Here is a 25,259-nt window from a genome sequence, read left to right on the forward strand (position 1 = left end):
GAGAGACAAGAGGCAGTGGCACACACAGAGTTTGGATGTCAGCTTGGATTTTTCGGGCTGCTGCTGCTGCAAGTTGAATGCCATTCAAGCATCCATCCATCAATGCAGCAGAGTCCTGCACAGCCATCCATCGCATCGTATCGCATCGTATCAGTGGAGCCGCAGTCAAGGCTACTAATTAGGTGAAACATTGCTCTACTCTGCCGCACTCTACCCTCCCCCTGCGCTGCTAATTAAGCGACCAACAACGAGGAGAGAGAGGGAGAGACTCAGCGCCAGTCCGACAGAACACCGCAGAACGTACACGAAATGAAAATTCTGCGTTTGCTGCTGCTGCTGCTGCTGCTGCTGCTGCACGAAAATTCCAATCGGTTTCCCAGCCACAACATACAGGCAGCCAACCAACCAGCCAGCCACTGACATCCACTGCTCGGACATTGACAATGCGCCCTCAGAGGTTTTTTTTTGACATCGACTGCCGCGGACTGCCGCGGACTGCCGCGGACTGCCGGCTTGGCAGTAAGCAAACTATTGAGATGTCATCTGGATTCAAACACACCGACGAGCGACCGAGCAACCGACCGAACGAAGAGCCCAACGATGCCACAGAGAGAGTCACTTTGGCCAGGCTAACGAGCGGCTGGAGCAGTGGGATCTACTGGCCATGGCTCACCTTTGCTACTGGCATAATTAGAGGACCATCCCATCCCATGCCAGAGCCGAAACTCAACCTCAACCTGAGACTGAACTTCAATCTGGAAACATGTTGCGATTACACGCGTTGGCCATGTAATGGGGCCATGTTCGGATGTTGGGCTTGTTCTTCTCTGGAGCCCTCTCTGATCTCTGATTGAAATGCCAAAAACAACTGACGGCGATTATCCATGGACCGACGGACCCTGGGAGCGCAACAGGCAACAGGCAGGTTCAGGTACCTACCCGAGCCACAGACCACGGCACAGATCATGGCTAGAAGAACAACTCACCTGCAACGAAAAGAGAGGAATACTTTTATTTATTAGATGTTTATAAAAAAGAATAACTAATATTGTTAACATATTTGTGGCATGACATTGACCATTGGCATTCGGAATTTGTTAACGATTAAATGGTTTATTTATTAATTAAAATAGTGGAACCCAATGGAACTTTTAGCACAAGAAAAGAGTCTCTGTTGACAGACTGAAGATGCTTTTTTTGTTGCTTCATTCAAATTCTCCCACGCATTCAGCTGCCCAGATCTCAACCCAGATCTCGGTGGATCCGAGATCTTCCAATCTCGAACAAAACAATTGAAAACTATGGTCTTTGGTCTCCATGCACGTCTCTGAGGGGTTCTATTCGGATGTGTTTGCTCTCTGTGGTTCTTGTGGTTCCTGTTTTTGCTCTTGACTGTTTTTGTTTGTGTTTGTGTTTGTGTTGCAATAAAATGAAACGTAAATGAAATCTATTGTATTCTATATGAATAATGAGACAATTTTAATAATTTATAGACAACTTTCGGTTAACCGCAGAGCGAGAGCCAGAGACACAGAGCACCAGAGACGACACAGACTCTCCATCTCCATCTCCATCTGCAATGGAGAGACAATGGAGGAGCCACACCACGCCACCACACAGCACCACACAGCACCACACAGCACCACAAAAAGTTCGATGATCCTATGGAAAAGGGCCAGTCGAGAAGTCGGATATGGATATATGGTTTCCTTCTCTCTCTCTCTCGCAATCGTTGGGCTTTGTGTCTGTCTCCTGGAATCGTCGTTAGCCATGATAACAAATCGCGATTGGCATCGCTTCCGATCTATCCCCGACCAGCAGCTAGACAAAGGTGAGAAAACTCTCGGGCCCCACCGACAATTCATTCATTCATTCAGTCATTCATTCAGGCACTCATTCATTGACCGCAAGAGCCACAGGCTGAGGCTGAGGCAGAGGCCCATGCCCATGAGGGCCCAGGGCCCAATCGTTTGTAATTGTATCTGTCGCAGCAATAAGTCAAAGTTGTCGCGCGGCTCTCGGTGCGGCTGCCACAGGAGCGGAGGAGCATGGGACAGAGTGTGGCATGGACCCGTGGTCGGTCCATGGTTCGTAGCGTCTCAGTTACACGTCTCCTGGGTTACATGATCTCATGGCTTCCAGCCATTTGCCTGCTGCTGTTATTGTTTTATGGCTTGGCTATTAGCCAGCAGGAAGGGCTAATCTCTGCCAGCTTCTGGCGCGCTGGTCAGACGCTGCCAGCTCCTCGTGTTCGGGGCAATTAAATGGCTTCGCCCCCAAGCAGCACGATCCCCAACAGGAGCACAGGTGGGGCAGCGATAGAGAGGCAGAGAGAGAGAGCAAGAGCTGACATTTATTTATAGAAGTGCATTGCGGTTGCAATCATTTGCAATTGCACAAAGGAAATGGAAAACGAAATGCAATTGCAGAATTCTGTGACCGTTCAATGATTGATTCAATGACACTCTAATTTATTCTGTAGAAAAGTTCCCTAAGTGAAAGGATACATTCCTTTAAATAGTCGTGTAAATGCCAGATTTAAGGGTTTACTTTCCTCTCGAACTCTGAAATGTGGGCGGAGTCCCAGGCACACATCCCCCAGATTAAGGTGCGGCGGTCATTCGTGGACCCATTCGACCAGTCTCCACTCCATTTCGGCTGGCCGCTTCGATTCCCATTCCTGCCTCTCTCACTCTCTGTGGAACCTTTTATTTCTCACGCTATTTGGGCTTCCACCCTCCACGTGGGTGTACATCCGTGCATCCCCCTTCTGGGCCCAAAATCAATAGCGCCCCAATCGTCGGGTTACGTTTCAGTGGGAGGGGTGGGGTGGGGTCTCCCATGTGCTCGGGCCACGGCTCGGACTCGAAGTTGGACTCGTCCTTGGACAGCCGGATGCGGCACTTAAACGATGTGGCATGCCGATGGCAGAGAGCAGCACAGCGTAGGAGGTGCAGAAGTGGTGCTGAAACCGAGAGCCCGCCAGGGACACAGGGACACACACACAGACCAAATGTGGAGCCGATGACGTTGATAGTCCACGTAGTCCACAGTCAGATAGAGAGAGAGAGAGAGAGAGAGAGAGCGGAGAGGAGTGGAGTGGAGTGGAGATACATACATGGATACATATGTGCCTGTCGGCTGTGGCAAGGAGTCTGCTGGGTTGCAACAGCGAATGCTAAGCTTCCTTCATCCTCTCTCCACACTCTGGCCACCACTCGCTTCCGACTCACTCGACTCTCGCTGCATGCCGAGGCAACAATAAAAACTTGAATTTTGTTGATTTTATTTGCTTGGAAGGAGTTTTTGGTATCCTGGTCTGTGGCATGCCTCCTCCCCGCCTCCTTCCTGCCTGCCTGCTGCTGTGGCAACTGTCTCTCTCTCCGGCAATCGCCCCAACTTGAACTTTATGCCGTTGCGGCTGAGTGATTCGTGTTGGAGTCGCCCTCTCCCAGCTCTCCCCAGCCGCACATCGAAGTGGACCTTGGACGATGTCTGCAGGAATCGGAGTCGGAGTCGGAGTTGCCACAGAACTGAGGAGTCGTTGCTCCAGCTGCAGATGACTAGATAGCACGCGTCGTTTTTGCCACTTATTGGACAGTCTCCAGCAGCAGCAGCAGCAGCAGCAGCAACAGCATCCGAGCAAGGACCAAGGACCTCGACTCTTATGTATTCTGCTGGCCATGTCCTGGGCTCCTCTCTGCCACTGCCTCTGCCTGTCTGTTTGTGTGTGTGTGTTTGTGGCATGCAGCATGTAGCCAGACTATGACTGCAATTTGGAGAACTTAACCGCAACTGGCAGCAGCAGGACACAGGGGGAGCACCGCAGGGCAGAACACAAATTGCGAACAAATGAAAGTAGCGAAAATGTTCGACTCCACAGACTCTTCGGACTCCAGCTCTGTCTCTGTGTCTGTCTGTCTGTGTCGGTACTGACTCCTCCTTGGGTTTGCCTCTCCCTCTCCTTCTTTGTGTCCTTCTCTCCCTACCATTTATGTGGTACATGTGTTTGGGTGTCTGTCCTCTGTCCTCTGTCGTTTGTTCTCCACTTGTGCCCTTCCTTTCCTCGTTTTGCCTTCAGCTTTCTTCTGTTCTGAGCCATCGCTTTTTGTTGGCTAGTTTAACAGGAGGTCAAGTGAGCGGTGGAATGGACAGCCACCCACCCACCCATTCGATCCGGATTTCGCACGAAAAGTGCTGACGCACACACTCACTCGTGGGAGCGAGTCCTGGTCATTGCCACTCTCTGTCTCTCTCTGTCTCTGGGCGAGTTCTAGTCTCTGCCACTGTGATAGGTTCAAATAATTGAAAAGCGTAGAAAGTTTCTGCTCGAAATCAATAGAAGTATTTCTTACAGAGGATGGCAAATACGTGGATGTCTCTCCCTCTCTGTCTTTCGCTCCATCTCTGCCTTGTGGGCTATTAGCCTTAGCCCTGTCATCCATTGGCTGCAGGCCACACACTCGCTGCTCCATGTGTGCCCCACCCTTTCGGCTAGCTGCTGCCATATTCAAATATGCGGTTTGGCACTCTTGAATTCTACAACAAATCGTTCAACGGACCAGCAGCACCAGCACCAGGAGCAGCAGCCCAAACAGCACCAACAACAGGGCAGCCATAAATCACATACGCACTTATGCACTCATTCACTCAAACATTCACACACACACTTATTCATATGCACTCACACTTGCACTTGCATTCATTTGCTCACTCAAACATTCATTTTACCCTGTGCCGAGGGGTATCCCCAATTTGACGAAAGCTTTTGCTAAGGTAACAGCAAAAAAACCGAAAATATATTGAGCGGATCTGATAATTTCAGTCTTTTTCCACATATCTCTCACAGTGTGGCTTAGCACTCGCTATTTGTATCTATCCCATCCATATGTGGCTTAACAGTTTCGTTTTCCATCTCTCTCACAGTAACGTTTAGCAGTCACTCTCCCAGTGTGGCTTAGCAGTAAGGTCCCAATTCTGCCACACGAAAGATGCACATTCCAGGGTACACATTGGTTCGTCATTGCAGGCCCCTTCCGAGGGCACTTTCCTTCCTCATCTCGTTCACATTTGAGTTTGAATACCGCTCGGGACTTGCATTTTCTTACACACAATTGTCTCTTTTCTTTGGGGCCTCGCACAATGCACACAAGGGCTGCTCGTTCCCCCCTCCCCTCAGGGCAGGGTGCCTGGGGGGCTGGGGCTGGGGCACGAGGCTTTTGTGAATTGGTGTCCAAGCGTTTTATGTTTCAATTATGCGCAACTTGGGCCCAACAATGGCGACTGTGTACAACCCCTACCCCTACCCGTGCCCCACCATTCTGCTACTCCTGTGTTCGTGGAAATGATGATGCAAAGTGACTTTGGGCCCCGGACAAGGAGCAAAAGGATCTCCATGCTGCCTGCTCCATCACCATCTCCCAGCTGTATCTTTCTTCTGTGCATTTGCCTTTTGCTGTGTGTGTTTGTTGATGCATAAATTCCTGCAGCATATGAATGTGTGTTGGCATGAAACACGCACAGGAAGTGGCTGTATGTGTGTGTGTGTGCAACGGTAATTTACATCCATTGTAAGGACTTTGCACTTTTGACTTCACTTCGGGGTCCAGTCCAGCACTCGTTCTGGACCCCAGCCAGAAGTAGGTGTCCGGAGCTCTTGGCAGCAGAATCACAGAATTTCCAGGATTCAATTGCGATTCAATTACGCCTCAGATCAGTAGCCCTCTGGCTTCCCTTCTCTTCGAGGGGTGGACAACCCTTTCGCAATAAGTTTGCCAAGGGGACGGACAACCAATGCAGTGGCCCCGTCTCCCGCTGTGACGACCAGAGATTCTCAAAAGTTTCTTGAGAAATGCTTTATTTTTTTTCTCTTTTTTTTTCTTTATGGCGATTGCAAAATGGCGTCGCCTCTGCATTGATGCTGTGGCTGCTGCGCCGGCGCAGACGCAACAATGCGACGCCGGCGTCTTGGCCGAGCCCAGAGCGAGATGGAGATGGAGATGGCGAGGCCGGAGACCGTTGGGCTTGGCTTTGTGCCGTTCCGCTCTGCTCTGCTCTGCTCTGTTGTCCGCTGTTTTGTATTGTATTGTGCTTTCGGCTTGATATCAAGGTCTGGCCAATCAAAAAGTCCAACGCACACAAACCGAGCGGGAGAGCAAGCGCGCAAAGCGAGACAGAGAGAGCGAGACAGCTGACGTACAGCACACAGCACAGTCCAAGGGGTGGGGGTGTTATGGGGGGGCCTACCAACCGATCGACAGACAGACAGACGGAGACAGGTGTGAAGCAGAGAGTCAAAAGCAATAACAAAATCGTAACACGGCGGCAGATAAGCCACACGAAGCAATCACCGAAGGGGGGTGTGCTGTGGTGGGGAAGAGCAACAAAAACCTGCTCAATGCCGCCTCTTGCTTGCCTGCCCAATTCCAATTCCACTTCGGCTCGCGCTCACTCTCTCACTCGATCGCCACCGAAGCCACGAAGCCGCAAGATACGAAGATGATGACGCTCGCTTTGTGCCATCCCAGGGGCCAAGCGAAGCAACAACAAGACGCAAACGAAGCGTAACGAAAGCCGAACAAAACCGAAGCGAGCAGAGTTGGGTGTCGGTCGTCAGGTATGCCAGTGCCAGTGCCAGTGTGTGTGTGTGTGTGTGGGTAGGGCAGACCAAAGCTGGACAGAGGCTTAGGCAGAGGGGGATCGATCAAAAGCAGGGCAGAGTCCCAGTCCCAACCACACCATCACGGCAAATACACGACATGAATCTCCTCTACCCGTGACTGATTCCAGTGGGGGGCTTCCGAGCAGTGGGAAAGTCACTGGCGAGAGGGCGGCAGCCAACGGCGAGCCACAGCCCCAAAGCCCCACAAAAGTAAATAAGTTATCAGTGGAATTGTAACTGGAAACTCTCCCGCTCTCGCTCGCTCTCTCTCACTCTTCTTTCTGGCACAAGAAAAGCAACAAAAAATGAATGAATAAATAAAAGGGGAGGCGTCAACATCGCCAACAAAAGCAGCAGCAGCAGCAACAACACACAATGAGCAAAAAAAAAACGGTGAAGTGTGTGGAGGAGGAGGAGGAGAAGTGGAATAAGGTGGGAAGAAGTGCAGATCAGATGAACAAAGGCAGAAGGAGATGCAGATGCAGATGGGAAAAGGAAGAGGAAGAGGAAGCCAGCAGCAAACGTTGACAAAGATCACAGACGCAGAGCAGAGCGCTCCTTTGGAGACAGACTCTGGATGCAGACTGCAGAAGAGAGCCAATTTACTCACACACACGTCAGCGTGGCAGAAAGGGGGACATGGGTGTGCATGGGTGTGTGTGTGTGTGTGTGACGCATGTGAATTAAGCGCAGCGAATGGCGATTGGCGATTGGCGAACAAGCGCGTGCCCCACCATATAAAATGATTCCCAATGCGAAACCGTGCAATGGGATGGGCAAATAATATCAGACAATTACACGACACATGTACGTACATACCACATGTACATAAATGGGGGTATATTTACATATGGACATAAATATACTTATGTACATACCTTTAGTAAATAGTTGTGATAAAGTAGGCCCAAGGGACAGGTGATGTTGGACATAGAAAATAAAAGTAGCGAAGGACAAATTAGAACAGAAGAAATCATAATGATTGCGAGTACACTCACTTTAGAGTGAGACTCAATGAATGCACTCGTGAATAAAAGTATGAAATGCCCAAGAAATAATAAATGTACCACTCCACCCCCCCTTCGATCATTCTACTCCTTAAACTCGAACTCGAACTCGAGTAAGACTCCGCCAAAGCCAAAGCCAACGCCGTGGCTCCTCCATCTGAGGCTTCATCTACCCAGTTCCATCTCCATCTGCCAGCCAGGCTCCAATTTAAGGTGTGCAATGGCAATGTGACAATGGCATCTTAATGATAATAATTATGCTGATAAGATGCGTGGGGCACAGAGGCACAGGCAGAGACACACACACACAGACACAGGATGAAGGGAAGGGAGCGGGCATGGGCCCATGCCATGGGCCGATATAAATCGCTGGCAAACGGAAATGGGGAGTGCCATGGACCCGAGATCCATCCACATGCATTTGAAGGTGGGGTCTGCCCCTGCCCCTGCCCCTGCCCCACCCTCCCACTCCTCACTGTTGGATGCGCGTCCCCTGGGCGCAGCACCAAGAAGACCAGACCTCAATCTGAGAAGCGTAGCTGTTCGTTTGGGGCCATGATTGATTTATTTATTTGAGCCACAGAGCAACGCACGCGTCGCAGTGCGCCGCGTCTTTGGATTTGGATTGGGATTGGGATTCGGATTGGGATTCGCATCTTGGTTTCGTTTTAAAATCAGTAATCATTGAATTAAATTATGCCACAGCTCAAAAACGAAGGCGAACAACAAAAAAATACAGCGACCAGAAGTAAAAAAAAGACCCAAAAGACATAACAAACAGAACCGCATCCATCTCCAGCACATAGCCATCCGTCCGTCCGTCCAGGCAGCCGACGCGTCGGCCGCACCCACACCCACAAAACGACAGCAGCAATCACCGGTGTACCGGTATAAGTCTGAGGAGGAGTTGGTCACATGCCACGGCAACAACAGCAACAACAAGCACAGCTCATTGGCTGTGAAGTTTTTATTGAATTCGCTGCCAAAAACACCCACATGGGTGTCCCAACAAAATCCCAAAGAGAAGAATCCATCCACAAGATCCACGTGAAATCTAAGACAACAACAAAAATATATCAAAAACCTAAACAACAAAGAACTGTAACCGATATACGGGAATCAAAAACAGTGCGTTTCGAATGTGTAAATCAGTTTGCCATTCAAAACGTAAATATTTGCAATAAATGATCGAAGTTAATGGAATTTTGATGGCTTAGAACGTACATATATCCACAATTAACGATTTATATCGATCTTCGATAGCTGATATTGATCAACGATAACAGAATGCTGCACTAAAAATATAATCGATTATAATCGATTTATTACTATTTGATTTCAATAATTTATCTCCCGATATTGCAATTGAAACTGCAGATTTACAACTGTGTAACGCACTGTACACAAAACAGTGCCGGACCCAAGACCCACCTCTTCTCGCTGGGTGTGGACTCACTTTTGGGGTCCACCACCACGACCGATTGCGTGGGCCGTGCATCATTTTCAGTCTGTGGCCCAAAGACCTGGGGACCCCAGGCCCAAGCCACCGATGAGCTATTTATAAACGCAATGAATGAGCAAACGAATCAATGAATGAGTGAGTCCAAGTCGCAGCCAGCGAAATAATAATTGCTTGGCTCAATTAAAAAACAAAACAAAAAGAAGCGAAACAAACCTCAGAGTAGAAGGAGGTGGAGGTGGAGACGGAGACGGAGACGGAGGAGAGACAAGACCAGACGAGACGAGACCCCATGTAGACCAAAAAGACAAAAGGTTTACGTCCCATCATCATCATCATTCGCAGGGGCAGACTCTTCTTCAGAGATGATTCTCTTCCACGTCTTTAACGGGGACGGACGCTGGTTCCAACTTTAACTCTTTTTTTCTGTTTTTGTTTCGTTTTGGTGGCTCTGTGGCATGACACTTGCGTAGGCGCTGGCCAAGCCCTTACGGATGGATCCTAATGAATGACTTCTCTCCCTGGGTCTCTCTTTGGCTCTGAGACTAATCATACCGATTCCTCCTCCTCAGACGATGGCTCTTCCGCCCTTCCTCCCTGTTGAGGAGTTATTTGATCTTGGCCTAATTTATGCAAAATAATTATGATTTATTGTGCCATAATTTCGGCTGGAATATTTTGATTTGGGGATCTTCGCGCGTTTCCGGTGTTTGAGCGAGTGTCGGATTCGCTTGTGGCACGTGCTCCGCGATTCCGGGGGCTAACAGAGGGCAGAATTAGGGAAAAAATCAAGATAGAAGAACTGGAAATAAGAGCGGGAAATGCTATTGAAATGTGAACTCGCGCCTAGGCGAATGGGGAGGCGCGTGCGCAGGGGTAGGGCACTGACAGGATGCCATGCCCTGCCCCACCCCAGCCCAGCCCAGCCCAGCCAGTCATCAGATGTTGCCTCCACGAAGCATTTTGCGGTTTGTTTTGCTCGCCAGCTACGTGGCAAAGGAAAAGAGGAGAAGGAACTGCCGGCAAAGAAGGAATACACAATTGTGTTTACTTACAGACAGAGAGGGAGAGAGAGAGAGAGAGCGGGGGCGGAGGCGGGGCCACCCACTGGGAGCTATGACAAAGGTGCCAAGTTCTAGACACTGCAGCCACCACCCAACCCACCACCCACAACATTGTGAAAGTGAAAAGTTTGCCAAAGTGCGAGGCAAACGAACGGAAAAGCGACGCAGGCGGTGGTCTTGGTGGTCTCTTCTTTATCATACAACAACAAGCAAAAGATGGGAAAATAAGAAAAAAAGAAACGACACGAGGAAAGGAAAACCAAGAGAAAATCAAAGGAAAGGCAAAGGAAAATTAACAAAATTCTGAAGAAAGGAAAAACGGATAAAAACACAAAAGAAAAATAAAACACATGCAAAACATAAAAAACTGAAGGGCAGTAAAAGAAAACGCGAGTAAAAGAAAAAAGGCCAAAAAGGACACGAAAAAGGACAAAAATAATGCAAAGAATTTGCGTAGCAAAACAAAAGAGCGTTAAAAAGGAGGGTGGATGGTGGGGCAGGGTGTCAAAATATTCATTAACTTGTTGGCTTCTGTGGGTGGCGTGGCGTGGCACTGAGACATTTTTTTGTTCTCTTAACTCTACTTTTCATTCCATTGATGAAGGAAGTTTGCTATGCTGTTACCACTGCTTGGGAATTTAGTTTCCAATCCGAAGCTCCACTCTTTATGCTGTTAGACTGCTTAAATTTTGCTGTAGTGTTCATAGATTGATCTTTTCGACTCTTCAGCCTCTACAGCCTCATCTGAAATTCCAGTTCCTAAGTCCAGCTGCTCCACTTGTTCCACTTTTCATGCCAATCCAACAGCTTATCCATTCCACTGCTACATTTCTCTCTCAACCATTTCTGAGACAGATTTTGCTTTGATTGCAACGAACATTGCGTATACGCCACGGACCCTGGCTATTGGTCAACAGAACTCTTTACATTACGCATTAATTAAATGCATAGCCAGGCACCTTTTGCTTGTATTCATTCTTGGGCACTCATTCAATTCCTTTGGCATTCACACAGATTTTGTAGTGTCCATTGTGCCGCTGCCTGACTTTTCTGCCCGTTAAAAAACTTCTTCGCACAGGCAAAAAGGATCTTCTCCAGCAAATGTGCACCAAGAAAAGGAGTTGCCAAAGCAAAGGGGCGGGGGGCAAGGCCTAGAATAGAAATGAAAACAAAGCAAAACAAAAGCCAAAAAGCGAATTGCGAAAACAAAAGCGGGAGCAAAACAATTCCAGAAAATATTATGAAGCTCCATCCACAAACAAACAAAAAGTGGCGGAGGTCCTCGGGGACACCAACAAGCGGATGCACCTCGGCGTGGAGCACGAGTGGCGGCGCGGCGGGGCGGAGACAACTCTCTGCCGCGTCAGTTGAAGACAGTTTTTGGACTCCCGGATGATGGGACTCCGAAAACCCCCCCACCAAACCCTGGGACACCCAGCGATGGATTCGAGCAACTCCCAGAGTCCGCCGCAGCGGAAGTAACTTGCTGGGCCGCTGTTGTGGCTGATTATGCTGCCAGTGGCAGTGTGGCAGGAACAGAGACGCTGTCTGGACTCCCGGCTGCTGCTGCTGCTGCTCGCATATGAGTCCTGGCTGGCTGGCTGGCTGGCTCTGGCGTCTCTCCCGCAGCGACCGGCGCTCTCGCTCTTGCTCTCCCTTGGCGGAGCCGGAGACCCGTTTCAATTTGCACATCTCCTCCATGCAGCGTGCACCCCACCACCACTCTGTGCAGCAGTTTAATTATACATAAATACAAGAGTTGGCATTCAGCCCAGTCCTAGTCCCAGTTCCATTCCCAGTCCTTGGCATCCACACTCCCCTTCCGTTTTTTTTGTTTGGTGGGGGAGCAGGGGGCATCCCAAAACTGTGGCCGCAGCTGGACAAAAGTTTGACGTCCACATGACGACACGTTGACACTGCGGGTGCACAGCCAGTGGCAGGAGGCAGGAGGCAGAAGGCAGTTGCTGCTGCTGCTGTTATTTGTTATAACAATTGCAAATGCCAAAAGCCCAAAAGCAGGAACAAGGAGCACCAGGAGCACCCATCGGTGGTCGGTGGTTGTCATGGCGCCGCCTGAAACAGCGGCAGGATAACAATAAAAAAACATCGACATGGAGGCAGCGGCAGTGGCAGCGGTCTGGTCGCCTGGTCGGCCTGTCGGTCGCTTTCGCCCATTTAATGGACACTGTTTGGTCGATAATCAAATTAAAAGAAACGAAGCGAAAAAGGCACGGAAAACAACAGCAAAAATAGCAAATGCAAGGCACAGCCAGGCGCCAGGACGATGACGAGGACGAGGACACGCCGCTCGACCATGAGATGCCCAACCTGCAGCACTCCAGCGGGGTTGTGGGGAGGGAATCGGTAGCGGAATCGGCATCGGTCATCGAATCGCTCGAGGTCAGGTGGGTTGCTGCAGGTGCAGGCCCTGCCCGACTTCCAGCTGCAGCCAGGAACTGAACGATAAAGGCGAAACGGACGCGTGCCGCTCGATTGGCGCTGACCAGGAGCCACGGCCCAGGCTGCAAGTGCATTGAAGCCGAACGGCATGCCACGAGCCATGAATACACTCATTTCGAGGCTCACTTGAAGCCTTCAATGGGTGTCAAAGGGCATTGGAAATTGCTTAATTTAAACGTTCACAAATATTCCCACTCCAGCACGCTCTTCTCCCACTCTCTGTGTAATTGTCACCCACTCCCCTATTTTTTTGGGGCACTTCTCAATCACTTGTCGTACATGAACCAAAGACTTGTTCTCGGAAATTACTCATCAGTGAAGCACACACACATCCCATTCCATCCCACCCATTCCGGTGCCCCAGCGCCTGTGATAAGCGAGAGACCACAACCACCCATCCCTCCGTGCCCATAAACACCTGTGATAAGAGACAGCGAGGCAGTGGCAGAGGCCGTTTGGGGCCATTGGGGTGACGGGCATGACGAAATGCTGTAAAATGTTCATCTGCTTCCAAAAGATTCCAACAAAAAGATTCCCAGACCCCAAAAAAGACAACAAAAAAACCCAAACCAAGAACAAGAGAATCGAAAATCAAAATTGAAATTGTAGCAATTAATTATGATAGGACAGACCTAGCCCCAGCCCCAGTCCCAGTCCCAGCCACATCCTCTACCCCAACCCCACCTCTACCTACTGCGGGAGTGTGGGAGGGAGGTTCGAACAACAGCAATTTTCGGGGACAGCAGAATGCTGAGAGATATCGATAAGGGGGGACAGCAAGCAGTCTTCTCGGAACCAGACCTCAGGCCCAGGTCGGTCCAAGCGATCGTCAGCTGTCGCTCTACTTTTTATCAAGAAAAAGCGCAACACTAAATGTGGCAAGTGGTGGGGTGGAGGGGGGGGTCGGTACTGGCTTGTTGCTTTTTGTTGACTTTGATTTGTAAAACAAATAAGCCATCCACAAAGAGCAACACAACAGCAACAAAAAAAGAACCGAAACAAACAACTTTGCGAGCAATTAAAATTGTTTTAAAAAAGAAAACTTTCGTGGGAGAAGGGGGGTCGGTCCGTGACTCTCTCTCTCTCTCGCTCTCGCTCTCACTTTCCTCGACTGACCGAAGTGCGTCATTGTCCACTCCCGCTATCTAGATATCTATCCGATAACACTGCTTGCTCTCCACAACCCCCTCACTGACCCCCTCCCCGCTCAGGGCAACAAAAAAAAGTGTGTGTGGAAAATCTGTGCAAAAAATGAAACCACCAAAAGCAGAGCGAAACAATCCACAATATTTTTTTATGGCGGGCGGCTACAATCCATATTATGACAATGATATGGGGGGGATACACCCATGGGCAGGCATCGCTCGACGGCCGTGCCGTGCCGTGCCGTACCGCTGCTTTATGGGTTTACGGCCACCTTGATTTCCCTTTGAAATAGCGACGGAGCTCCCCAAAAACGATCCGAGAGACCCTCGGCCATTGGGATAGGGCATTCGTGGAATCGAAACAAAATCAAAAAGGGTATGCCAGACTGGGGACTGACTTTACAGCCCGACAACGCCAATGCCACAAAAATCAGCACAAGCCAAAAAAAAAGCGAAAAAAGCGAAACCAAAATGTGAAAAATCATGGCGGGACACACCTCGAACGAGCTGATGGACGGACTGCGCTCTGATTTAACGCATAGCGATATCGCTCGGCGATAACTCCCACTAGATACAAAACGAGAGAGACGGGGGGAGGAGACGTGCCGTTCCATATGGCTCTCGTGGCAGGTGGGAAGGGTGCACTGATATGACCAAGTTTTTATTAGGTTCACATGAACTTGGGGATAATCTGTTATGGACAAAGTGGCAAACGATTTAACCAAAAGGCACATTTATCGAACAGAGACGATAAATTATCGATTATCCATGGAGGTCACTGATTGCAGGTGTGTTTTCTGCATGTCCAATGATTTGATTATGGAAATTGGGTCAGAGATTGAAAATAGCAAAAGGCTTCTAGGAGTAATGAAGAAACTAAAACGAAACGGAGGGAAAATCTTCTTATAAAGTGTAGATTAAGATACACAATCTATAACTAAAAGTGAATGGAATGCAAATAAAAGTCAAACTATGACAGGTAGTGACCCCGAAACATAATAAATGCAGCTTTTCCATGAGTCAAGTTCTTCCCAAACCATTTGATTCAGAGTTGCAGTTGTTCTTGACAGCCCAAGGGCGATATGGAGATGACAGCTGGGAAAGCTTTCATCGTGCGCCCAACCAGCAAGATGAACATCCAATTGGAATCACAATCCCTAACAATAGATCCCATAATAGGAGCACATTCCACTGAGAATATTTGATTCTTTCCAAAGCAGCGCCACTTACCTTGTGCAATTCGGACCGCTGGCATTTTAATTCTCATTTTTCTTTCCAATTTCCAAAGATTTCCTTTTCCAGGCTGCGGACACTCCTACACACACACACAGGGGGTGCCCCCCGCGACGGTCCTTATGTGTGCTGTCAATGCCAGAACTTGGATTTTCGAATTTCGATTCCTACCCACGATGGCCCGATGTTTGTTTTAAGCTTTTGTTTTGTTTTTGCTTGTAATATTTGTTGCTTATTCCTTGTTCTAGGTCCCGTTACGTTTATGTTACTATTGCACTCGGTTACCTTTAGCTCATCCTTCAAGTTTCACAACAAAAAAAGGACACACACTCACACATTCAAGACAATACAATGCACACACACGCGCGCGATAAATGCAGTTGGATCTTTGATTCCCTTTCCATATGTAAATATCCTTTGTGGGCTACTCCTGCGATGCCATCTTCGATCTGTGACCTTGGCTTGGACGAAGGCAAAGGCGAAAGGGTCACTCTTTCTATTTGCTGCTGCTGCTGCTGCTGCTGCTGCTGCTTCTTCCTTCCTGTATCCGCTTCCGTTTTTCTTCGTATTAGGAACCGTTTCTCTTCTTATTGGCCTACTCCTTGCTCTCCTCGTCTCTCCTTTGCGGTGGTGCGGTTTCACGGGGGATTAATCTAATGCTGCTGCTGCTGCTGCTGCTGTTTGTATATTTTTTCAGTTGGTAGTTTTTTTTGGTAGCGGCCTCTGAAAACAGTTGTTCGTTTCGTTTGTTTTATTTTTGCATTTGCATTTGCCACCCATATTGTCTGTCGGTGTGCCTGTGCCCCGTCTTTCACGTCTCTCGTCTATCAGATATCGCTACCCCTCCGACAATAGGAGCTGGGAAACAGCTTTATCATTATTCCAATTGGAGTTGCTTTGATCCTCCTTCTCTGTTTTGGTTTCTTGTTTTCGTTTTCGTTTGTTTTGATTTCTTTCTGTTTTCACACTTGGTCACACTTGAAAAAAATTGCACTTCTTTTGTTGTTGTTGTTGTTGCTGTTGTTGTTGTGGTTGAGTTGAATATTATTTTTTCGAGGATGATATTACGTTTAGAGAGAGGGTAGAAAAAATAGCTAATATTAGTTATTGTTTATTTATTGTTGCTGCTGCGGCGGGGCTCCAGTTGCGGCCTGCTGCTGCTGCTACTGCTACTGCTGTTTGTGGCGCGACGGATGGCGGGAGCTTTTTTTGTCGTCGTCCGGTTTTTGTGTGGTGCTAACGGTAACGGCGGAAGTGAAGTACGCGACTGCTTTGCGACTGCTAGCGGCGAGCGCGTCTTCGCTGCGGCTGCGACTGTGGCGCTGTTCAGTTCAGCCTCTGCTTCTGCTGCCACGGCAATGTGCCGTTGTGTATGCGCGTGTGTATGTGTGTTGTCCAACCAACAAAGCACAAAGCCCAACAACACACAACCGACAACCGTCGTCGAACTCCAACAGCACTCCAGCAACAATACCAACAACACCAGCCAAGGCGACAGCGAACGGCGAACGGCGGCGAACACGAACCTGGTCGTTGCAGACCGAAAAGCTTGACACGACGACTCTACTCTGCTGGTCGGTGTTAGCTAGTCTGTGCGTGTGTGAGGGTGAGCAAGAGCGAGAGAGCGAGAGCAGAGTGGCTCTGCTGCTGTTGCTGTGGCTGTGGCTGTTACTGCTGCTGCTTGGAAATAGTAGCTAGCTGGCTGTGTGTATGTGAGAGAGTGAGTTCGACTAAGCTCAAGCTAGTTAGAGGCAAAGGCGAACATGTCCGAACGCGTCGATGTCCTGCGAGCGACTGCGGACGCACACGTTCAGATAATTCAATTTTATTTAGGGTTTTGCACTTTAATGCCAATCTGAAAATTTGATTTTGGCTAAGCGATGCCGGCGTGGCGCAGCGTCAACGGCGACGCTGCGTTGGCCTGCCTGCCTGATGCTGCTGACGCCAACGCAGCAAGCTTTACCGTTGCGCCAGCCAGCCAGCCCTTTGATTGTGGTGGTTGTTGTTTTTGTTCGGTGGTGGGTTGGGTGGGTCGGCGCTGCCGCTGCTGTCGCTACTGCGTTTACTTATTTGGTTTGCGCGCTGCCACTCGTTGGTCCGTTGGCCGTCACACACATGTGTGTGCGTATGTGGGGGTGGGTGGAGGTGCGAGGCAGTGCGAGCAAGCAGGCATGCGAATGCGAGTGAGGAGTGAGCCAGGTTCGACGCAGGCAGCGCGGGCAGCGAAGTCGCCGCTGATAACACACACCCGTAAACACACACATGTATGTATGTATGTATGCTTTGGAGAAGGGGTAACTATTTGGCTGGGTGGGATTGCTGGGTGTATGTGTCGGAGTCTGAAGCTGTGTCTGTGTATGGGTGGAACGGACAAGACTGGCCAGCAATTTGATTGTCCAGCAGTTTGATTGCAACCCCTGTGAATGCGGCTGCGTCGACTGCAGCGTCAACGGCAACGGTGACAGCAAAAGCAACGGCGACAGCGGCCGGCTTTTATGAATGAATCAAACAACAACAAAAACAACAACAAACAAAAACAACAAAAAACTGAATTTAAAGCGCGCGCGCACCTTTCCGCGCGCCCAAAAATTAACAGCAGCCGCAACAGCCGCAGATTCAGAAATTCAGATTTAGCCTCTGCCTGGAAACGACGTCACTCACTCGAGAGAGAGAGAGTTAAAGGAAACTCAAGAGGCTGCTAAAGACGCGAAATTTTCCCGGCTTTTCGCGCGGTTTTCCGTCGTGGAGCTGCTTTGTATTGGGGGGCACGTCCTCGCCACGCGGATGCTCGGTTGCATCTAATCATTGGGGGGCCGCCGCAGCTGCAGCCAGAACCGAGCGCCAACCGAACTGAACAGCCGGCAACGCGGTTTGTTGTCGTGACGAGTGGATGGTGTGGTGTGGGGAGAGGCGATCGCAACAGCAGTGGGTGGAGGGAGGGTGGGCGCAGTGGATCAGTGGTGAATGAATCAATGAATGATCTGGCATTCACTTGGGGCAAGCGAACACCTTCACCCCCCACGCCACCCTGCCACTGCCATCGTCAGGTGGGGTCAACAATAATCAAAGCCTGGCCAGAGAGTAAGCGAGAGAGATATAGAGCTGGAGTTGACTGTTGGTTCGCTGCGAACCGCAACATCGAACAGGTTGCAAGGTGGCCCCCAAACTGGACGCTGCGCTGACGTCGACGTCAACGTCGCTGCAGCCATTAATGTCAGGCTGGCTCTTTTTTGATATGGGAAATCCAGCGCACACTCATATGTGTATTTTTCGAGTGTAGGTGTGTGTGTATGTAGTGTGTGTGTGTGTGTGGTTGAGTTCTCGCTGAGGGGCCAAAAGTGAATGCGAGCTTTTGTTTTACTGTTAATTGTGAATAGTGACAGTGTGTGTGTGTGTGACTGTGTGTGTGTGTGTGTGTGTGTGTATGAGTGGTCTCTGTGGGTGGGAGAGTGGAAGGGGGTGCATTGGGTGGGGTTTGGCGAGCACACACATGCGTTTATTGAGTGCGTATGAGTGTGTCCAGAGGCCCCATACCGTGCACACGCATGATGGTTGCTTTCTCGGCGAGGGGATGGGTTGGGGGGTTGGGTTGTAAAGTAGAGTCATGTCCACATCCATAGCATATATATCGGCGCTTATGTGCACCCACACATGCATATGCAAACACACACACGCATACACACTCACACACGACATTCACACACGAGCGTCGCACACGCGCGTTCGTCATCGATTGGCCGTCGGTGCTCTCGCATATTTGTTTGACAATCGCCGCCCCCTTTCGGCCCACACAGCCTCCAAACCACCCCACCCACAACCACACAACCCCTCATCATTTCCCCCACCTGCTGCTGTCGCTGCTGCTGTGACTGCCGGCTACGATGCTGCCTCTCACGCCGTACAGGTAGCCAACCGACCGACCGACCCACCGACCGACCGAGAGAGCGACTCTCTCTGCCGCTCTGTCAGCGTAGGCAGCGAGTGTTGACTGAGCGAGAGCGAAGCCGTTGCACTGTGAGAGGAAAAGCCTTCAGCAGGGGGGAGGGTTCATGCCGAGAAAGCCGAGCCAGAGCCAGAGACCGTGCCCGAGTCCGAGAGATAGAGAACGCGAGAGAAAACAATGTGTGCCACGACGATATCGCCGCCAAGGTGATGGCTGTTGGCGGGCGGCGTGGGCTGAAGGGGTGGCTGTGTGGCTGACAGAGGGACGCGTAGGACTTCTGCTGGGCAGTCGGATGGGGTTAAGTGCGGCGGTAGAGCCATGGCTCTTATCAGTCGCCTCGCCAGCGCTGGCCCAGCCGGCACGGCGCGAGGACGCACGGAGCGTGGAATCCACACGAAGACAGAGAGGAGACGGGCCTTCCCAGAACACAAATCGTGAATGGGCTACGTGAATGTATCTATTCCCATCTATTGTTATCTATAAATAATTCAAAAGGTTATCTAGGGCTTTGCTGAATTCAGATTTTGTTATGGAAATCTGCGAACGTTTGAGCGAGTTACTCAATAGCAGACTTTAGATTTTAGAATGTTATCAGAGAGATAATCATGGGGTCAGGTACATTACAAAATGCTGAAGTTTGGACTGTGACAGATCAGAAACAAAATAGATGCCATCGAAATCAGACATTTACTTTCAGTTACTTCACCTGCAAACCAGATGGAAAACTCCCTAAAATGCTTTACCAAACTTGAGCTACTTTCTGTAGCAAATCTGCCATAAGCGAACAGACAGGCCAAAACCATTTCAATAACCCATCCCCAAAACGTTTATACATTTGTGGAAGAAGCTTTGCCATATGCTAAGATCGAGTTAAGTTTACTTTTGGATCGTCAAATAATATTCGCTTCTCCTGTTTACTGTTTGGTTATTCCGATTCGGCACGATCAAAGGGTAGCAATTACCATCGTGAATCCAAATCCAAGTGCGAGAAACCTTCGGAGCGCCTCAATTGCAGCACGCAATCAACAGCCTCACACATTCACGAGTGCGAATGCGAATCCGAATGCGAGTATATCCATTAAACATTCATCTCATTCGAATATGTGTACGGCTAAAGGTACCTATGGATGGATGGATGGATGGATGGATAATGTATGCATATGGAGGCAGGGCTCTCTCGGGTATCGGCATCGGCATCGATGGACGGCCTCTGCTCTAACCGATTCATTGTCGATTGTCGCCGTTGTCGGCAAGATGTGAGAAATATTGTTTCCATTTTGTTTTTCTTGTGTTTATTTCTTGACAAAAAGCAGAAAAAACCGAAATAAAACAAAAACCGCGAGCAACAAAAACGAAAATTACAGAATTGCCGACAATTACCGCCTTGAGGGGCGGCGGCGGGCAATTCGCATGTGACATATGTGCCACAAGAAAGGGGCAAAAACGCAGCTTCGTGGGAGGGGTATGGGTAGAGGCCGAGCAAGGTAAAATCCAAAAGGAGAGGAAGCGGCGCAAAGATGCTTGAGATTTAGAGTGCACTCCGGCAGTCCGCGGTGCAGTGGCACAAAACTGCAGCGCATGGAAGTGCAACCACTGCCACAGAGACTGCCCCTGAAACTGCATCATTATGGCTGAGGCAGCTGAGGAGCTGCCATGAGATCCTGCGGCGTCGCCATGTCCAGCCAGCAGTAGAAGTGTCGACAAATTGGTTTGCCTCGACCCCCATCTGTAATCTGCAAAGCATCGACGTGGCCAAGAGTCAGCTCCAGATCTTGGCCAAGGGGCAGTAGCAGACAGGCAGCAGGCAGCAGGCCAGCGCAGTCAATCCATCCATCCATTAGCATTAAGGCCGCTGCCGCTGCCACTGCGTTGCCTGGCCAAAAATGATTGCCGGTTGGCTAAGTGGCCATCCAGCCATCCAACGATCGCAGCTCAATCGTTTGGCCAACGGCTGGCCATTATCACGGCTACCGGTTCTTGGGCCTGTGCCTGGTGTGTCTGTTTCTGGGTCCAGTCTTGCTGTCTCCATGCCCATGCCATGGCCCCCGCAGTCATTGTGCCACCGCTGTCCGTGCCAGGCATCTGTGGGGCACCGCCAGCTATTAATTGTCGCGTGAACAGCTTTGTTAGATCGATTTGGGGGTCACATACACACTGTCCCGCTGTGTCAACCATTTGCTCATCCATCGGTTACTCAACCCAGCAACAGCAGAAACGGCAGAAACAGCGACGCCACCCGCCACCTGCCACCTGCCACTGCCACTGCCACCCATGGCACCATTTGTGGCACCGATTCTCAATGCCAGCGGCTGGCCGTTGATCGATTAAACGAGCCACTGACAGGCGGAGGTGGGACAGCAAAAGGATACGGGGCAGCAGCAGCAGCAGGCAGCAGGACTCACAACCAAATGAGTTAATGTCACACCAGAATTTCCAGGCAAAAAAGAGTTTTGTTTTTGTGTTTTTGGGGGTCCATTCGTTCCATTCCCGTTGACATATTGTTGATTGACGCAATCCACGGAGGCCACAATCGGAATCGCAATCGCAGACCCAATCCCGGGGCCGCGTAGCCATGGCTAACGTCGGCCGGGCGGGCGGGCGGCTTTGTGGTTTCGGTTATGGGCTGGCTGTATGTTTGGTCGCTGGGTCTCGGTCTCTGGCCCGGCTGCTTCTTGTTGTTTCCGAGGACTAAACAAAGTTTATCGATTTAACAAGCAGCGGGCACCAGCAGCAGCAGCACCAGCAGCAGCACCAGCAGCAGCAGCAGCGAGCGGGCCAACAGAGTGCCACATTTGGATATAGTCTTCTTCTACTGCTCTCTGCTGTGGCCCCTGTCCCCAGCCCCTTTGTTTAGATGACCCAACAAACTCGAGCGTTGGCCAGGCAGGCCCAAGAGGGGGCCAGGCCCGCGTGTCCTGGCCACCCAAGTGATCGATTATACATTCGATGGCCATGAAGGAGCGCTAACAACAAAACCGCTGCATGTCCTCATTGCCTTGCGGTGGTTGCTCCTGCGGACCCTTCAGCATTGTTGGTAGAGGAAATCGCTGAAGAAATCAGTGAATAAATCGCTGATGGAATATAAAGTATTCCTCGATTGGGAGCCTTCTTTCACATCGCTTCCATTTCAGTTCAGTTTGGGTTCTTCCCTAAATCTTTTCAATTGCTTTTCCCTCAATGTTCTCCTCGCTGCCGTTCAACGTTTTCCCAGCACAAGGACCTTCGGCTTACCCCCTTCAAGCTGTTCGGCAAACATCTAAGTGGATCGAAGAAAACATTGTCAGGGCAAATGTTAATTGAATGCCGAGCACAAGTGCATCGAAGCCACTTGAATGCCGATGGGCAGTGTCCTCCCCCTGGCCACGGCAGTAATCGGAGACGAAACCGCTTCAGGGTTTCCCAGAGAGAGAGAGAGCGAGAGTGAGAGATTTTCCAACGGTTTTTTCTTCATATTTTTTGGGAACTCTTTTTGCCGATCTTCGAGTGTGTAAATTCCGCTTCGGTTTTCAACTGCTTTGCGGTTAGCCCGGAGAGAGAGGTCCACTTCAGAGTCTGGATTGTGATTCTACTCCTACCCCTGCACACCCCCTACCCCTCTCCCACAGATGCCGTTACTCAAGTGGCTTGTGGTGTCATCTCTTTTGCTCTCTTTCGACTGTGATGCGATCATCTTGAGGCGGCTGTGCCCTGCCCCGATCCCCCCCTATGCTCGACCATGTACACTGTCCAACTGTGACAATTATTCAGCGTTCTCTCTCTCTCGCTCTCTCTTAGGGAGAGGGGGAAACAGTAGCATTTTTAGCCATAAATAAGAGCAGTGACAACTGAGCGAGGGGATGGTCTTTGGGGTCTTGAAATGTTCACTAAGACTGGGGAACAAAATAAAATAAAAATGGGAATGGGAATGAAAATGAAAATATTTTGGAATTAATGGAATCTCAAGTGTGTCCACAAATGGAAGAACATTGACAAAAAGGCAAAAGACATGACATGATGGGGTCGGTCTCGGTCTTGGTCTTGGTCTCAGAGCAGAATACAGAGAGATCACAGCATTTCGTTTTGGATTGGGAATGGATTGTGGATCTGTGGACTGCGGACTGTTGCCTGTGGAGTGGAGTGGAGTGTCATGGAGTACAGCCCCACGGCCAGTCGGTCGGTCGGTCGGTCGGTCCGTTCTGGCTGGCTGGCATCGCCTCATGGACAAACATATGGCAGACACATGGCGACGAGACCCAACTCAGGGACTCTCTCTCTCTGTCGCTCTCTGAAGACCACATCGCGGGCGTAATGTTATTTTAAGTCTCTGCAATGTGCGGAGATCACACAGGGGACAGGCCTCGAAGATGGAACAAACTGCCAGCAGCCGATGTGGCACTTCCAGTGGCAAGTCTTGGCATCGTTTTTGCTTTTGGTTTCATTTGACCAGCCCCCAACTCGGCTACGCAGACACGAATGGAGAGAGAGGGAGAGTGACAGGGGGACAGGGAGAACTGTCTCTTCGTAGCAGGGGGTGAACTTGAAAATCTCATCGCTAATGTGCGAGCAAAGATATTTATACATTTTCCACATTTATTATTTATACGTTTTCGGTATTTTGTTCACTCTGAAATGTCAACTGCAAGTGCCAATAGGAGGAATATGCCATCATTCTGTGGTATCCCAAAAGAAGGAAAGAAATTATTGCAGTGGAGATTCTGATAGGACCAAGACCTGTCTTAGATCTGCTGCGATTTCTATTAGTTCTTTTTAATGAAGGCTTAAACTTGGATAAAGATTGTGCAAGAATTCTTTCAGCTTTCAGGAACTTTGTTCTTTACTTGAAACAGCAATCGAATCGTTCCAAAACATTTATGCAAAAGATTTCTTGAGGAGAGTTTTCATGGCGTAGGATCAGCCCTCCCCCCAAGAGTTAGCCAGCGGAAAAGTCGAACATTTCCCGTGGGTTTTGCGTTCCTTTTGCTGCGTGCTCTGGGAATGGGAGCAGGAGCTGCAGCTGAATGGAGCAGCGAGTCACGATGCCACAGCCAAAACGGGGGAGCGGCACGGCACAGGGCCCAAATGCTGCAGTTGGAGGGAACTTTCGGGGTCTTTCGGGGTCTTTTGGTCTGCATTGATTTTGGCTTTGGGTTCATAGCTCTGGTCTTAGCCCTGGTCTGGTTTGGTCTGGTCTGGCTCGGTCTGGTTGCCTGAGGCTCGTTCGCATATGCCGTAAGCGGGTTTATCTTAATTGCAATATCTGCCACGGGATGGGATATCTCTCGATGGCAATCTGCTGTGTTGTGTGTGCTGTGTGTGTGTGTGTGTTTTTGGCGCATCATAGTGCACAATGCGAAAAACTTATCTACCGCTTGGGCATAGAGTCTACTCCACACACACACACACACACACACACACACACACACACTCACACACGTTATTGTATCTCTCTCTCTCTCTATCTGTCGCTTGATGATTCAGGCAGCGACTTGGGCTGGGGGAGATCTGGATGGAATGGAATGGGGTGTGTCATTGCGATAGATGATGCGAGTATGACAAATGAGAGAGGATCACACCGAGAGAGAGAGAGAGAGAGAGCAGTGAAATCTGGCAGCAGCTGTAAAGGAACAGCGATGGGTATTGGAGGAGGGGGAGCACAAGGGTATACAAGAGTTCACCTCAAGATCGCTGGGTGCCCAAGCTCCCCCTTCGCCCGATTCTCTACTCTCTGGGGCACTTATTACATCTCAAAAGTCTTTTGTTTTCCTCTGTGGTGTGCTGTGGTGTTTGCTCTTTAGCTTAAGCGACGACAACCCACGCAGTCTGCTGGCTCTGCTGCTGCTCTATGAATTCGAATGACTATGGCCCCGGCCACAAAATCATCCACATAATGAATGAATTGCTCTGTGCCTGCTCGGTCTGCGACGGCGACTGTGCTGACTGGGTCTGGCCACAAATGACAAATGGGACTGGCGAAAAAATGCTGTTAAGGTGGCGCATGACACCGCAACGCGAAGGCCTACTGGGCCTGGTCTCAGTCTGGTCCAAGTATTTAGTCGCCAAAAGTTGATTAAATACGCGCACACAAAGGCCTCGAATTGTGGCTCCTCCTATGGAGACATTGCCCATGGAGACAGCTCCTTCCTCCCTGTCAGCTTTTCTTTTTGGGGGATAACTTCCTGCTAGTCCTACACTCTTCCAGCAGCAATGCCACAAGATCGTCGTTGTCGTTGTCGTGGCCGTGCCCCTTATTGGTGTTGCTGGTGCTGGTGCTCCACATCAATGAATATCAAATGAGCTGCGGCTATGGC

At 49.9% G+C, this 25,259-nt stretch overlaps 1 protein-coding gene across 3 annotated transcripts in view; it reads right to left on the bottom strand.

The window, feature by feature from the left end:
- The window catches only part of LOC117893471 (B-cell lymphoma/leukemia 11A), a 47,172-nt gene extending 31,128 nt beyond the window's left edge, over nucleotides 1–16,044 (bottom strand). For 2 of the 3 annotated variants that reach the window (XM_034800116.1, XM_034800123.1), the window contains exon 1: nucleotides 15,027–16,044. In XM_034800116.1, the coding sequence (XP_034656007.1) occupies nucleotides 15,027–15,063 (37 nt within the window). In that variant the 5' untranslated portion in view covers nucleotides 15,064–16,044. The remainder of the gene's footprint in view (nucleotides 1–15,026) is intronic. The other variant, XM_034800097.1, reaches the window with a different exon arrangement.
- Between the last annotated feature and the right edge of the window lie 9,215 nt (nucleotides 16,045–25,259).

The sequence above is a fragment of the Drosophila subobscura genome, chromosome A (assembly GCF_008121235.1).
Source record: "Drosophila subobscura isolate 14011-0131.10 chromosome A, UCBerk_Dsub_1.0, whole genome shotgun sequence".
NCBI lineage: Eukaryota > Metazoa > Arthropoda > Insecta > Diptera > Drosophilidae > Drosophila > Drosophila subobscura.